This window comes from Terrapene carolina, unplaced genomic scaffold, assembly GCF_002925995.2.
Source record: "Terrapene carolina triunguis isolate 2854851 unplaced genomic scaffold, T_m_triunguis-2.0 Scaffold25, whole genome shotgun sequence".
NCBI classification, from domain to species: Eukaryota; Metazoa; Chordata; order Testudines; family Emydidae; genus Terrapene; species Terrapene triunguis.
The window spans coordinates 2,508,778-2,525,799 of record NW_020664376.1 but is presented as its reverse complement, the minus strand read 5'-3'; the positions used below and the strand labels follow the sequence as shown (position 1 = coordinate 2,525,799).

Genomic DNA, 17,022 nt, shown 5'->3' with positions numbered 1-17,022 from the left:
TGAAAATTTGTGAATGACACAGATTGGCACGAAGATTGTCAGAGTGGTAAATAATGAGGATGGGGCAGTCATTCAGAGCAATCTGGATCACTTGTTAAGCTGGGTTCATTCAAATAAAAGGCATTTTAATACAACCAAATGCAAGGTCATACATCCAGAAATGAAGATGCAGGCCATACTTACAGATTAGGGGACTGTATCTTAGAAAGCAGTGACTGAAAAGGTTTATGGATCTTAGCCCTGGTCTATACTACGAGTTCAGGTCGAATTTAGCAGCGTTAGATCGATTTAACCCTGCACCCGTCCACACGACAAAGCCATTTTTGTCGACTTAAAGGGCTCTTAAAATCGATTTTTGTACTCCTCCCCGACGAGGGGATTAGCGCTGAAATCGACCCTGCTGGGTTGAATTTGGGTAGTGTGGATACAATTTGACAGTATTGGCCTCCGGGAGCTATCCCAGAGTGCTCCATTGTGACCGCTCTGGACAGCACTCTCAACTCAGATGCACTGGCCAGGTAGACAGGAAAAGCCCAGCGAACTTTTGAATTTCATTTCCTGTTTGGCCACCGTGGCGAGCTGATCAGCACAGGTGACCATAATATGGAGATATACCTATCTCATAGAACTGGAAGGGACCCTGAAAGGTCATCGAGTCCAGCCCCCTGCCTTCACTAGCAGGACCAAGTACTGATTTTTGCCCCAGATCCCTAAGTGGCCCCATCAAGGATTGAACTCGCAAGCCTGGGTTTAGCAGGCCAATGCTCAAACCACTGAGCTATCCCAGAATCGCAAAAGAGCTCCAGCATGGACCGTACGGGAGGTACTGGATCTGATCGCTGTATGGGGATACGAATCTGTGCTATCAGAACTCCATTCTAAAAGACAAAATGATTAAGCGCAGCCGGACACCAGGGCGGTTAGAAGAGTGCAGCAGGGCGCGCTGCGCATCAGAGACGCTTTGAAAACCAGTTTCATGACTGGCCAGGCTACGGTGTGAAAGTTCTGTTTGTTTCTCCTTGATGAAAACCCGCCCCCTTGGTTCACTCTACTTTCCTGTAAGCCAACCGCCCTCCCCTCCCCCCTTTGATCTCCGCTTGCAGAGGCAATAAAGTCATTGTTTCAAATTTATGCATTCTTTATTAATTCATCACACAAATGGGGGGATAACTGCCAAGGTAGCCCGGGAGGGGTAGGGGAGGAGGGAAGCACAGGGGAAGGGTAGTAGTAGGGGCGGCACCCCCTAGAATGGCAGGCAGCTCATCATAGAATGGGATGTCTGGGGCTCTGACCCAGAGCGGCCGTTTGCCTCTCTGATTCTTTGGTAGGCTTGCCTGATATTCCAGGCAGGACTGAATCTCCATTAGACGAAACTTAAAGAAGGGAATGACCTGGAGTCACTCCCATTTATGTCCAGGCGCCCCCGACCGACCTCACCGAGGCCGGCCAGGAGCACCCATGTTTGCCCAGGAGCCCCTGACCGACCTCACCGAGGCCGGCCAGGAGGAACCAGGAGACAGCAGCAGATGATACAATACAGCTGCTAACCGTCTTTGCTAACTTGCAAAGGCAAGGAGCTGCTGCTGTGTAGCACTGCAGTACCGCGTCTGCTAGCAACACCCAGGAGACGTACGGTGACAGTGAGATGAGCGGGCTCCATGCTTGCCGTGGTATGTCGTCTGCACAGGTAACCCAGGAAAAAAGGCGAGAAACGATTTTTTGCCGTTGCTTTCACGGAGGGGGCGCGCGGGGGGGGACCTGACGACATGTACCTAGAACCACCCGCGACAACGTTTTTGCCCCATCAGGCATTGGGAGCTCAACCCAGAATTCCAGTGGGCGGTGGAGACTGCAGGAACTGAGAGATAGCTACCCACAGTGCAACGCTCCGAAAGTTGACGCTAGCCTCAGTACTGTGGACGCCCTCCGCCGACTTAATGGTCTTAAGTGGGGACACACACAGTCGACTGTATCAAATCGATTTCTAAAAAAATCGACTTATATTAAATCGACCTAATTTCGTAGTGTTAGACATACCCTCAGTGAACAACTCAAGATGAGCTCCAGTGTGATGCTGTCGCAAAGAGGGCTAAGGCTTTCCTTGGATTGAAGAGGGGAGTAGGGAGGTGACTTTTACCTGTGTATGTGGTATTGGTGAGAGATACTAGAATACCGCATACGGTTCTGATGTCAACATTTTAAATAGGATTTTTGAAGAACTGGAGAGGATATAGAGAAGAGCTATAAAAAGATTTGAGGCTGGAGAAAAATCCTTTGCAGTAAGAGATTTAAGGACCTTAGTAGTTTAGTTTATCAAAATAGAAGATCGAGGTGACTTTATTACAGTGTATAAGTACCTCCACAGGGAGAAAAATACCAGGTACTATAGGGACCTTTAACCTAGCAGAGAAAGATATAGCAAGAACTATTGTCTGGAAGTTAAAGCCAGACAAATTCAAATCAGAAATAAGGCATGCACTTTTAACAGTATAGGTGATAACCATTGGAACAAACTACCAAGGGAAGTGGTGGATTCTTCATCTCTTGATGTCTTCAAATCACGATTGAAAGATAAGCTTTAATCAAACACAGGTTATAGGGCTCAATTCAGGGGTAAATGGGTGAAATTCTGTGGCCTGTTTTATACAGGAAGTCAGACTAGGTGATCTAATGGTTCTTTATGGCCTTCAGGTCTATGAATTCCTTTCCATCCTCTGTGCTTGCTCATAGTGGTCTCTAAAAGTGAGGTTGGACTTGTTCATTCTCCGAGCTTTGGAATAGCTAAATGATCCAGGCCTCAAACAAGTACTTTGACCTTGTTTTTACTGACTTCCTCCACTTGAAAACTGCCTGTAAAGTGTCAGATAATGGCATCTCTGTCCAGTCTAAACAGCACCGTGCTACCAACTGAAGTCATCTTGTGGTATTCAGTGCTTTCCACACTATCAGAAAAGGAAGCGAGGGGTAGACAAACCTGGGATTTGCTACATCTCTGCGCAGGTGAATTATATTGTCTGTTGGTGTGCGTTTGGTATAAGTATAAAGCTTATGGAAGTGTCTGCCAGTTGCGTTTGTGGGAGACAAACTCCAGGGTTGGGGTCTCGGATAACCCTTCCCCCCCTCACCTTCACAGAATGTGTTGTTTTTAGGGTTACCCTAGTGCTGTTTTGTTATTGTCAATGCTATTTTTAAGAAACTAAAATGCATGCAATATATAATGTTTTTGTTTTAAATCAATAGGTTCATTTTTTACTGGCCAGAGCTGCAGAAATAATGAGGAGGTAACACTTATACGTAAAGCTGATCTAGAGAACCATAATAAAGATGGAGGCTTCTGGACAGTGATTGATGGGAAAGTATATGATATAAAAGATTTTCAGACCCAGTCTTTAACAGGGAATAGTATACTTGGTGAGTTTCAACTCTTGAATTGAAGGGGCACAGATTTTTGTTTTGTTTTAAAATTAATTGCCGTAAATAGCTGTTTAGATATTATAGAACTACTGAATATTCTTTTTTTCTAGCTCAGTTTGCAGGTGAGGACCCAGTTGTTGCTTTGGAAGCTGCCTTGCAGTTTGAGGACACAAGAGAGTCGATGCATGCCTTCTGTGTTGGCCAGTATATGGAGGTAGAAATAATTTAATATACTTCGTAGCACATCATATGTAGGATAGTAAACTATCTGGAGAAGTGACCTTTTCAGCCTGTAGGATTGATGCCAGTTTTAGTCAAGGACCTGAAGCAAAAACTTGGGTTACAAATGACTAATTGAGAGAGACAGTATTGCACTTAATGAAATTTAATTTATGATTGTATTAATAGTTTACTTCTTCAGAATGTGTTTATAGTAATAAAGGATAGTTTTGTTTTTAAACTCTGGTTGGAATTTACTTTTGGCCTCAATTTGATATTTCTTCTGTTTAGCCTGACCAGGAAGTGATTACAACACCAGATCTTGGCAGTCTGTCGTCACCTCTCATAGACACAGAAAGAAATCTGGGCCTTCTTCTTGGACTGCATGCTTCCTACCTAGCAATGAGTACACCGCTTTCTCCTGTGGAGGTTGAATGTGCCAGTAAGCAGAACTTATTTTCAGTTAAATTAGAAGTAATGGATTGTGTACTGTACCTCTGCATGCTTCCCAGAATATGCTGGACCAGACTATTGTAAATATAATTTAATCAGGAACTTAGCATTTTTTTTTGCCTCACTTTCTTCTGGACATAGCTTAAAGACTTTCTTGTTCTTTTTTTTACCATTAGAAAACTCTTAGTACACGAAAAACTTTTTTTCTCTTTGTTTGGCTGTTCCTCCCAGTTTTCTCTTTCTGATGCAGACATGCAGGTCTTTTTCACCTCGGTTTGTGTAATTGATTCACTTTTATTCAGATGATTAAATGCCTGTTCTTTTGTGTATTTCCTTGCTTTGTAGCTTTCAGAACAGTGTGTTATGTGCTCTCTTCCCACTCTGACATTTTTGACAGCAGATGACGTAAGAGAAGGAATCCTTTATGTATACTTTCATTCCTTATCCCCACTACATTCACTGCGTTCCCTCTTCAATTTCATATTTTTTTGGATTTCTTCTAAACCACTTTGGTTTGCTGGTCTGGATTTCTGCTTTTAAAAGTCATTTCTTTAGTTTGTGTAAGGGAGCCTACCATGAAACGAATATTGTTTTTGCCACTTGAATTCAAGTAACAAATATACTCGTTCATAAACCAAATTTTTTTAGTAAAAAAGGGAAGCATCAGAGAAGGGGGTCGGCTTATGAACGGGTATAGGGAGAGAGAGGTGGGGCACAGCCCGTCCCACCAAGAGAGGGGGCAAGGAGAGGCAGCAGAGTCAGAAGGGAAGAGGCGGGGCCAGAGTCTCTCCGCTTCTGGCCACACTGCTCTCCCTCCAGCCTCCAAAGCAGCTGCAGCTCCAGGGCTGGCAGGCTGCAGCCACGCCGCTCAGCCCCGCCTGCTGGAGCATGCTGCAGCCGTGCCGCTGGAGCAGGCTGCAGCTGCACCGCCTGGCCCGCTGGAGCACACTGCGCCCGTGCTGCCCGGTCTGGCCCACCGGAGCAGGCTGTGGCCGCGCTGCCTAGCCTGCCGGAGCAGCTCCAGCCAGGCCAGAGACATCCTCCTCTCACCCACCCTAGCTAAGGTGGGAAGGGATGGGATGGGGAGAGCGTGGCGGTCCCGGACTAGAGGTGGGGTCATGTGGGGGGTGGTCACAGGGGTTACGCCCCCTCCCCCAGCTTTTCCCTCCCCCCCCCAAAAAATTGCCCGACCAGTTGCTGTCCCTGCCCATCAGGGTAAGCAGCTGGCGGGCTGGGACGCTTTGTTTACTTCCGTGCCTGTGGACGCTCGAGGTAAACAAGCCATCTTGGCCCACCAGCAGCTTATCCTGATGGCCCGGGAGCCAAAGTTTGCCAACCCCTGAATTATAGGGTCGGCTTATGAATGGGTCATAAAAAGTGTCCATTTTTACTTATCCATCTGGGGTGGGGGGTTGGCTTATAAAAGAACCGGCTTATGATCGAGTATATATGGTACTTCAACAGGGAAAAGACGTTAATCTTTTGTCTACAGTGCTGCAGAGTTATGCATTTGAGTAGTTCAATTGACTTCAGTGGGGCTACTAAAGTGCCTACACATGTAAGACATTATGGGATTGAGACGTTTGTCTCACAACGCTTATGTCAAACTCTAGTAGACTTTCATGCTTCATATACCCTTCTGTATGCACTTCTGGGACTCATTTGAGTTTTTAAAAGACGACTCAGTATCATGCTATTTGTCCGTCCTTGGCCAAGAACGTGAACAAGATTCAAAGGGGGACTCGTTGATTATTTGGATAACAGGAATATCCGGAGTTTTAATAGTTAATGGTAACAAGACAATTGGAAGGGAGGTTAAACCTCATGCTTCAAGGTTTAACCTGATTTCTTCTTCTTAGGGGTTAGGGTGAGTCTTTCATGGGGTGGAAGAGCAGATTATCGCATGTTGGCCTACTGTGGGGTTTCTTGCACCTTCCTCTGAAACATCTGGAGCTGGCTGCTGTCATATTGGACCAGAAGGACCATGATTCTGATCCAGTATGGCTGTTCTTAGAATAGTTGGTAAGACCTTCATGGCTTCATCACAGCTGATGGTCTCAGGTGTGAAGTGGCTCCCTGTAGTGGCTTGGTTAAGATGTTACCTTACTTAATTTACAAATAATTTGTCAATTGTTTTTTCTGATTAAACTTCACCAAATAAGTGTGAAAGTCTTCTAAATTTACTCATGTTTGCAAGTAAATTTCATCTTTTGTTGTAAAGAATTATTATTCAGTTTAGTGACAGATAGCTTTCCCTGGCAGAAAGACTTACATATGTATTTTGTTTTCACTCTTGTTAGAATGGCTTAAGTCATCTATCTTCTCTGGAGGCTTGCAGACCAGTCAGATACATTACAGTTACAATGAGGAGAAAGATGAAGACCACTGCAGTTCACCTGGGAACACTACCCCAAACAAATCAAAACTATATTCACATCGACTAACCTTGAGTGACCATTCACAACCATTTCTGCAAGCCATTGCAGATAACAATATTCAGGATCACACTGTGAAGGTAAAATCTTTAGTCCCATCTTTACCAGGAAATTGTTTAAATGTGGCCAGCAGCAAGCCCCCTGAATTGTTGCTAGAAACAATTTAAAAGCTACCATAAGTGAAACAAAAGTGTTTTCAAATGTTACAGAAAGTGTAGTTGAAAACTGGTAGTGAATTTAAATTGCTCTATTACACACATTGTGTAAGTGTTTGAAAACACTTTTGTTTCACCTTTGGTAGCTTTTAAATTGTTTTTCAGCAACAGTTCAGGGGGATTGCTTTAATCTCTGGCACATTTTCTGTGAAAGGGGAAGCAGGGAGTTAGAGTAAAGCAAGTCTTCATTGTTTCTGTTGTGCTGCGAAAACTACCTCCTGCAAGTAAAGTGTTATTCCTAGTCAGAGGTTAGGCCGGGGTAATCCAATTATTTTTTTGTCCAAATTTCTAGGTCAAGGTATAGTCAAGGTCCAGACTCTAGAGAAAATAATACAAAAATAATAATAATGATAATAATAAGTAAATAAGTTTTTGTGGTCCGTTCAAAAGAGTCTGGCTGTCCAGATTTGACCTGCGATCCACCTATTGACTACCCCGGGTTAGGCTGTTCAATATCAAGACACAGTCATTAATACTTAGATCCTAGCTAACGTATGATTCAATTAAAATTTAATTTCTGTATGCAGTTTTTCTTATGAATTCCAAGTGATTTAAACTTAATATTACATGAAAGGAAATTGAATACTGTCATTTAAGCTTTAGTGACACTGTAGGCCATGGTTACCAGTTGTACTAAGATGGAATTATCTCCCAGTCAAAGTGCGGAGGTGCTGTGTACTTAGTGACCATATCTGTACTCATCTTTCTCAGTTATATAGTCCCCTGCATACTTTCAGTTTTAGATTTTTATGTAATTGTATAGTTATTTCTTAGTAGATATAGAATGATTATGTAAGTCTTTTGTGCTCAGATTGGTTACTGCCCTTGGTACACCTTAATATGCCCACAAGTGTCCATCTCCATTTCTAACCCCATGATTCCTGTCGAACCCCAGAGTCGAGAGATAATTTTGAAATATTATTCTTGGGAGGAAATATTTAAGACTGGGTTTAGGTGGCCTGGTAAGCTGGAGAACAGGTCAGAAGCTGTTACGACTGTGCTCATTGTTGCCATGTTGTGTATGATGAGAGCCCTCTGATGGGCTATTGTCCTCCGAACAGGAGTGACAGTATGGATTGCTGTTTGGTATAATAGCTTGTTTGTACTTCTAGTAATTAGGTGATTCATATCCTGGACTGAGAAATATCTTGGCTATGGCTTCTGAATGTATTTAACCCAGGATATTATTGAGTTTTCACTTGAATGCTGGCTGTAGTGTTCTACATTACTATACCTGAAGAGTTAGATAGTGCTGTTCCTTTGACTTTAGTGTTTGTTTGCAGGACTTTTTATGTCAAGTAGAGAGGTACTGCAAACAATGTCACTTGACAACACCAATCACATTCCCTCCTGAGCATCCTGTGGAAGAAGTAGGACGTTTACTCTTATGTTGTCTTCTAAAGCATGAAGATTTAGGTAAGTAGACTTAGCTGTTCCAGAACACTTAAATTAGTGTTTTGGTTTTTTTTAACTCCCACTCCCCTCAATCTTAGAAATAGATATTCTTAGTGTGTTTTTTCCCATTAAGGTCATGTGGCATTGTCTCTAGTGCATCCTGGTACCCTGGGAGTTGACCAAGTCAAACACAGAACCTTACCGAAATCTGTAGTAGATGTATGTCGTGTTGTCTATCAAGCAAAATGCTCGCTAATTAAGGTAAGCCTCCAACCACCTGTGTCTAACTTCTCTTCAACCTTAATTATTAAAAATGACAATTGACTCCTTTAAATTTTATTCCCTTATTAAATTTATAATCTCTGTTTCCATTCCTGTTTTAGACACATCAGGAACAAGGCCGCTCCTACAAGGAAGTTTGTGCTCCTGTCATTGAACGTTTGAGATTCCTGTTCAATGAATTGCGTCCTGCAGTCTGCAATGATATCTCCATAATGTCAAAGTTTAAACTTCTGAGCTCTTTGCCCCGATGGAGGAGGATAGCTCAGAAGATAATTCGAGAGAGAAGAAAAAAAAGAGGTAAGAGAATAGTGATACTGTAGTAAAACAAAATAAAAGAACCAACTTCCCCTCAAAGCTTTGTACATATAAATAACACTTCTTTGTTAGGACAGTGAGGATGCTTGGGTTCTGTTGAAATATTGGGTCTACTAGTTTTTTTACTGGACTTTGACAAACTTTTGTAAAGAGGTAAATATTAACTTCTGGAGACAAGACATGGTGAACTAGTCTAGAAATTCAGGTTAGAGTGGTGCTTATTTTCTGGTTTCCCGTTCATTTAAAAAAACCTGTACATCTCAATCTGACTGAGTTTGACTTGACATAGTTTGACTTCAAATGTGATACTTTTTCACGTAAAATGATTGGATAAATGATATATAGCTAGTGAGTTACATTATAATGAAACACCAGATATGATCAGATTATAAAATATTACTAGCATTGTCTTTTAAAGATTCAAGCTTATCATAAAACATACCAAAACCACCAGTGTTCTTAATAAAGTTTGTGCTTAATAAAGATTCCATGCTTCAAATTTGAATGTAAAGATTTGGAGATTTTCTGTATGTCTGTGTAATACTCTAGTCATGAAGATGATGAATTTCGCACTTCTGAAAATTTCACCCTAAGTCCAATTTTCAGAAGTGACTGACTTAGAAGCCTGTCTTGCTGACAGTGCTTCATATTTGAAAGTGGGACTTAGACCCCTAAGTCACTAATGTGCTTTTGAAAATTTTACCCATAGTATAGACATAATGTATGCAGAATATTATATATTGGACCCTACTATTCAGTAATGAAAATAAAATACTATCACTTTGTTTTTTTTCTCATCTTAATTTTCTTGAACATATTGATTGACAAGTTTACATGTAATCATTGTAGCGGAAGTTGCATACTAAAAGATAAAGAATAGCTGGGGAAATTACTCTGACTAGATAATGTTGCAGTGAGTATTGGAGAGAATCCCCATAGTTTGTCTCAAGAAACTATGCTAGAATAATTGACTAAACTTGGAGCATTGAAGTCAAAATTCTTCTTCGAGTGATGGTCCCTATTGGATTCCACTGAGGGTTATGCACATGTGCCATGCACCTGGAGCCAGAGCTTTAAAAAGTAGTAGTTCCGTTGGTCCATGAGTGCACGCTTGTTCCGTCTCATGATTTCGACAGAGGCGATAAAGGGTGGGACAGACTGACCACGCCCTCAGTTTCTTCTCACTGCTGCGTGATCCAAGTCAGAGCTTCAGCTGTTCTCTCGTCCCTTGTGACACACTTTCTGAACAGACTGTTTTATTCTTGTATATAGTTAGCATTTTATTATTTTTTATAGTATTTTTTTAGTGTTAGTAATAGTTTTCTTAGAATCTAAGGACTTTGTGACGCTGCTTTGGTGGTTTCCTGCCTACCCTCCCACCAGTACCAACACTTGGATACTGGGTTATGCTGAAGATGCCGGCGTTCAAGAGCTGCGCTTCCTGCCCTTGCTCATTTTCAATCCACAATTATCACTAATGCTGCTTTTACTGCAGGGGGAAGCCCACATCACATCTAGGTGCAGTATCTGCCTCTTTTTCCCTGCCCATAAGCAGGAAGTCCAGGCTCTCTACCTCAAGAAACACTTCATGGAGGTTGCCATGAGGCTGCAGTCAGATCCAGGCCAGGGAATTCCCCCACTACATCGACCTGAGCACTCGAGGAGTGCACCTTCTACTGCGGATCTCCAGTCTGGATCCGCTGGTACTATTGCTACAGACCTCGTGTCAAGGCCAAGCCGTGAGGCAAGGAAACATGCGCATAAACATGACAGTAAGTCTTCTTCAAGGGCCAAGAAAGACACTGCTTCCTCCCCGAGTTCTGGCCATGGAGAAGCGGCGTGTTCCAAGGCCCACAAGCCCAACAAGAAGTTGCATAGAACACTGGACCCGCCGGTCCAGGACTCTAAGCATCATACCCCCTCTTCATCGGTACCGCCAAAACAGTGGGGATCGTCTGTGCCGAGACAGCCTTTTGTCCCCATTCAATCTCTGGTTCCATCTGGAATGCATGCCACTGACACCAGGGAGACTCATATTGGCTCCTGGACATCATGAACTTTTTGCCTTAGATGAGGTGAGATCCCTATGTCTTCCGGTGCATTCACCTCCAAAGAGACTCTGCTTCCCTGCTCTGGACTTACTGGCTTCAGGTCATGTTCATGAGCACTGCCCTGCAACACTCTTGGTTCTGGTGGCTCTGCTATTTGAGCAAGGATCCGACTTCTTGGCATTGGAAGATTCAGATGGGGCACATGGTCTGCTGCTCCCGTACCAATGGTGAAAATATCCAAAGGCTCTGCCGGTCCAGTGGCAAATCCTCCCTTCTCTCAGCCCAGCTCCATGTGGACTACCATAGCAACTCAGTGTGCCAGACAGCAGCATCCACATTCCATTCTGACTGACAAGGAGGGTAAGAGACTGGACGTTCTGGGTTGTTAGATCTATTTGTCAGCCAGCTGTCAGTTCTGCAACTCTAATTACCTGGCATTACTGGCAAGTTATGACTTTTTTGAATTATGGCCAGTGAGCAGAATTTACAGACAAGCTTACTGAGCAGGACCATGCCCGTTTCCAGGCTATTTTAGAGGAAGGCAAACTGGTTGCCAAAATGATGCTCCAGGCTGCAGTAGATTTGGCGATTGTGTCTTCATGCAGTATGGACACAGGAATTATCACGAGGAGGGAATCCTGGTTACATTCTTCTTGTTTTCCAAGGGAGGTACAGAACACAATTGAGGACCTCCCCTTCAGTGTGTCTCTCTTCAATCAGAAGACTGATTCCCTACACTCACTCAAAGACTCTAGAGCAGGGGTCTCAAACTCAATTTACCTTAGGGCCAGTGCCAGTCCTCAAATCCTCCCAGCAGGCCAATGTCACTCATGCTGCCAGAACCCACCCCCCAAAAAACTCTGCCTCCCCAAAACTCTGCCCCCCACTTGCCTAAGGCTCTGGAACAGGGTTTGGGTGGGGGAGGTGGTCTGGAATAGGGGATTTGGGTGCAGGCTCTGGGAGGGAGTTTGGGTGCAGAAGGGGTAAGAGGTTGGGCTCTGGGAGGGAGTTTGGGTGGGGGAGGTGGTCCTGGGTGCAGGCTCTGGGGTGGAGTTTGGGGGCTGGGGTGTGTGTGGGGCTCTGGGAGGGAGTTTGGGTGGGGGAGGGGGTCTTGCGTGCAGGCTCTGGGAGGGAGTTTGGGGGCAGGAGGGGGTGTGTGGGGAGGGGGTAGGGGTGCAGGTTCTGGGAGGGGGTTGGGGGTGTGGTGCTTACCTGGGGCTCCAAGGCGGGGCGGTCCGGGCGGCCTCTGTGCGCTTCTGCCCCCAGGCACCGCCCCTGCAGCGTCCCATTGGCCACAGGGGCGCTCAGGGTGGGGGCAGCACACGGAGGCACAGCACTGCCCCTGGGCCACAGGGAGGGGCCGGCAGCCACTGGACCGAGCAGGCAGATGCCGCTGAGCTCCGCTGCGGTGCTAGGGCCTCTGAGGGGGGAGCGCCCGGGGGTGGCAGGTGGGGCCAAGGGAGAGACCCGGCCCCAAAACTGCTGGAGCCCTGCGGGCCACATTGGGGAGGCTCGCGGGCCACAGATGGCCCACAGGCCGGGAGTTTGAGACTCCTGCTCTAGAGCCACCTTGTGGTCACTGGGCATTTATACACCAGCACCCAAGTGGAAATTTTATTGGACATCTCCTTCACAATGACACAGCTCCTCAGTTTTTCTGCCAGTGGTCCCTATGAGCCTCCCTACAAGCATCAGAAGACTCCACAGCCCTGACCGCCTGGCCTGTCAGCACAGTCCTTGACATCACGCAATCAATTTTTACATAAGCAATATTTCTGAGTGCATCTAGAGAGCTGTCAACCATGTTGCAACCCACCATTCTTGCACACCACTCCCTTTGGGAGTCATCCAGCCTGGAGTGCGATAACAATGGACAAGTGGGCCCTGGATGTCATTCGACATAGCATCATGATCTTAATCATATAGCCATCTCATCCACATCCCCTGTCCTGATTCTGCCTCTGGGACCGCTCTCATGACGCTATCTTTGCCCTGGAGGTGGACTCCCTCCTACAGAGAAGGGTGATAGAGCCTGTGCCCACGGACTTTCAAGGCACAGGGTTTGTCTCCACCTACTTCCTGGTACACAAGAAAAAGGGAGGATGGAGACCAATCCTAAATCTCCATGGTCTCAACCGCTTCATACGCAAACAAAAGTTCTGTATGGTGATGCTTGCAGCCATCATACCCTCTCTAGAAAGAGGCATGTGGTTTACAGCTCTCGATATGCAAGACACTTACTTTCACATAGATATTCACCCAACCCACAAATGATTCCTGAGATTTACAGTGGGCCCTCAGTTCTTCCAATATAGGGTTCCACCATTTGGACTCTCCACTGCTCCATGGGTCTTTTCCAGAATGGTGGCCTACCCCTGGCATTAAGAGGTCCTCATCTTTTCTTATCTTGACGACTGGCTGCTGGCAGCATGATCCAGATACGAGGCTCAAGCATTGACTTTCCTGCTGCTTTTACTCCTCTCTTCCCTGGGGATGAGCATAAACCTCGAAAAATTGATGTTGGACCCCACACAGTGCCTGGAGCTCATTGGGGCGTGCATTGACATGATCTCTGCATGTGCCTACCTACCACGGGACAGGTGCTTCTGTGACCTCCAGTCCTTTGGTTCCGGCCGGAACTTGCCTTTCCCTTCTTGACCACATGGTGGCGTGCACATACGTCACTGCCTTTGCTCGTCTTCGCTTCTGCGGTCTATAGCTGTGGCTACAGAGAGCCCATTCTCTGATGTTCAACTCAATGGACACCCTACTGACGTCTCCCCCCCACCCCCCCTCCAAGTTCTTTCCTCCCTTTGGTGGTGAATAGACCCAGATCTGGTTTGTACCGGAATACCTTTCCTCCCATCCTCCCCAAGCATGACAATCATTACGAATGCATCGCTCGACGGATGGGGCACACACATGGATGAACACGACACAAGGCACTCAAACTGCTTGGGAATCCAGGATGCACATCAACATCCTAGAACTTTGGGCAGTATGGAGAGCATGTCGTGCATTTCTCCCGTCAGTCTGCTACTGCCATAGTCTTGTCATGTCAGACAACACCACTAGAGTTTGCTATATAAGCAAACAAGGGGATGCAAGGTTGGCAGCACTTTGTGTGGAACCTATTAGTCTTTGGAAATGGTGTATGGCCCATGATATCCTGAGGTCAGTGGCTTATCTCCTGGGGACTCCGAACATGATTGCAGATGCTCACAGCAGGAATTTCATGGCTGATCATGAATTGTAACTACAAGACACTGTGATCATCGACATTTTTCACCACTCGAGGACTCCAGTCAGGGATCTCTTTGCCTCCCACACCAACACCAAATCCATCCAGTACTGTTCCAGGGGCGGGCTTGGACTGGATCCTAAGGTGACACCCCAGTCATTGGCTGGTCGGACTGGATCAATTATGCCTTCCCTCCCCTACCACTCCTACCTCGCGTCCTTCACAAGATTCGGCGGAAAATGTGAGTCATTCTGATCACCCCATCCTGACCTCTCCATTTCTGCTTTCCTCCTTTTCTCACATGTCAAATCATCTTCCTCTCCCGCTATCGAAGCATTCTCCTCTCCTGCTACTGGCGTTTCCGGAACAGCTCACACAACACAATGGCAGGATCAGACATCCCAGTCTTTGGACACTTCACCTGAGAGCCTGGTTTTTGGATGGGCATCTTCGCTAGCATGGGAATGCTCGTTGGCAGTGCAAGATGTTCTCTTGAGTAGCAGGAAGGAATCCATGAGGCAGTCCTACCAAGCCAAATGGAAACGCTTTGCCTTCTGGACTCAACAGAAAGGTCTTGCTCCTGAGGCTATAGGCATTCCTCTCCTCTTGGACTATCTCCTATCCCGGAAAGTGTCGAGGCTCGTTCTCCGCTCCATCAAGGTGTATGAAGTGGCCATTAGTGCTTTCCACCCCTCTGTGGAGGGGCACTCTATTTTCACTAACCCATTGACTGTAAGATTCTGGAAGGGCCTCATGTGGCTGTATCCTCCCATTCAACCCATTGCTCCCCAGTGGGACCTCTGACTGTTCCCTCACATCATTGATGAACTTGCCATTTGAACATCTGGCCTCCTGCTCCCTTTCCCTTCTTTCCATGAAGGTATCACTTTTCTGATAGCTGTTACTGCTGCAAGAAGGTTGGGGGAATTCTGCGGAAAGTCGTTTCCTGCTTTCATCTCAACCAACCCATACACATACCTGCTTTCTTTCCAAGTCTCTCACCTCAGAGTCCTTCACACCTTCAGTCCCTCGATGTCCATAGGGCCCTGGCCTTTTACTTGCAGAGGATGAAGCCGTTCTTGAAGTCTCCTACACTGTTTGTCACTATCTCAGAAAGGATTGAAGGGCAAGCCATCTCCACTCAGAGAATTTCGAAGTGGGTTTTGGGATGCATTATGCTCTTCTATCAGTTATTGGGACTGTCTCCACCCCTTGGGGTACGAGCCCATTCCACAAGAGCGCAAGCATCAACTATGGCCACACTTCACAACGTGCTGCTCAGTGACATATATAGGGCGGCCGTATGGAGTTTGGTACACACCTTCTCTTCCCGTTATGCCCTGCTGCAAGACTCTGCGACAGATTTCTTGTTCCGTGCAGCTGTCCTCCGTTCCACAGTACCATCTTCCTTGCACTCTCCTCCTAAGTAGGCATTGCTTGTCAGTCACTCTCAGTGTAATACAATAGAGTACATGACTCAAAGAAGAGGAGGAGGCTACTTACCTGTAACTGGAGGTTCTTTGAGATGTGAGTGGTCCTATCTGTATTCCAGCCCTGCCCTCTTTCCCCTCTGCTGTGGAGCTGATTAATTTATGGTGGAGAAGGAGCTGAGGGCGCGGTTGGTCCTCTCCGCCCTTTATCACCTCGGTTGAAACCCATGAGCACTGATGCATGGGCCAACAGATACTACTACTTTTAAAAGCTCTGGGTGCATGATGCATGCTCATAACCCTCAGTGGCATGCAGATAGGGACCACTCATCTCGAAGAACCTCCAGTTACAGGTAAGTAACCCCACTTCCTCTTCGAATAGGTTACTCTTGTTTACAAATGAAGCAAAACTTCCATTTTAGACTGAAAGTAGAATTTTTTTTTTTACCCTTGAATAGTGGTTCTAGCAAAAGCGGAAGATTTGAAAACCATTGATCAGGGTGTTCTCAAGGTGCATTTACCCCCTTTCTATGAATCTTTTCTTGTCCTAATGCTCTTTTGAAGTTGATAGGGCAATATATAGGTTTCAGTTATAATGCACCAAAATCGTATTATGCGGAGGTGAGCAAAACAGTGGAAAGGCATGGGGAGAGAATTTTTTGCTGCTTTGAAAAACCTGTATTCGTAATTGTAGGATGTTGCTTAGTATTAATGCCTTCTACCTTGCTTTTCAATGAGGGAATCTTTGAGTGCACCAGCAGGCGATAAACTCCTGAGAGGAGAGTGGAAGGTAAGAGTGGGGCCGGCTCAGCTGTTTTAGAGGAGCCCCCCACCATAATGCCCTATTGCAGGGAAGGAAGAGAGGTTACTTCTCCTCTCCCTAGCATCCTCTCCGTGTAGGCTGTGGGGAAGTAGAAGAGAACTGAAACACTCATCAGGGAGGCTGACAAACCGTAGCATAGCTTTCAGAAAAATAAAGTGGTAGATTTTTAGTTACATAGTAGCTGGAGAACTGTACTCTATATACTAAAATAATTTTAGGGCTGATCATAGTTTGAGTTAAGATATTTATTGCTTCTATGTTTTACCACACCACTCAAGTAGCATTAACACAGTCAATGGTAGTGTCATGCAGTTAATATTTTATGTTGGTTAAAGATGCAATATGAGCAAGTAAAACAGCTTCCCTCCTGCCACCCATACAACCACATGATGATGATGTATGCTAAGCAAGTTCAAAGGCTCCAGTTTGAAGTAATGTGTAATTAAACAGTTCTTGACGTGCACGCTTACATACAAAATTTAATCTACCCTTAAGTTAACCATTATCTGTGTATGCAAGTGTAATGCATTTCCCAACTAGTTGTTTCCAAAGCCTTATGAAAAGCAAAATACCTTGTGTTTTGGGTCACTGATTTTTAATTTGAGTTTGTTCTGTTTGAAACTGTCCTACATTTTCAGAGTTGTTTATTTAAATCCTCTTATGAGTCTAGAAAATTTAAGTTTTTAATGGCAGAGTATTTCAAAGATGGCATAACACAAACCATCTGCAACAATCATTTGTTTATTGGT

General features: G+C 45.3%; 1 protein-coding gene across 1 annotated transcript in view; it reads left to right on the top strand.

Moving 5' to 3' along the window:
• Positions 1 to 17,022, top strand: part of LOC113406304 (E3 ubiquitin-protein ligase HERC2-like) — a 216,767-nt gene that overhangs the window by 89,838 nt on the left and 109,907 nt on the right. Inside the window, exons 24-30 of the mRNA XM_026650394.1 lie at positions 3,241 to 3,411; positions 3,525 to 3,628; positions 3,925 to 4,075; positions 6,387 to 6,601; positions 8,020 to 8,152; positions 8,265 to 8,392; positions 8,515 to 8,710. Coding sequence (XP_026506179.1) covers positions 3,241 to 3,411; positions 3,525 to 3,628; positions 3,925 to 4,075; positions 6,387 to 6,601; positions 8,020 to 8,152; positions 8,265 to 8,392; positions 8,515 to 8,710 — 1,098 coding nt within the window. The remainder of the gene's footprint in view (positions 1 to 3,240; positions 3,412 to 3,524; positions 3,629 to 3,924; positions 4,076 to 6,386; positions 6,602 to 8,019; positions 8,153 to 8,264; positions 8,393 to 8,514; positions 8,711 to 17,022) is intronic.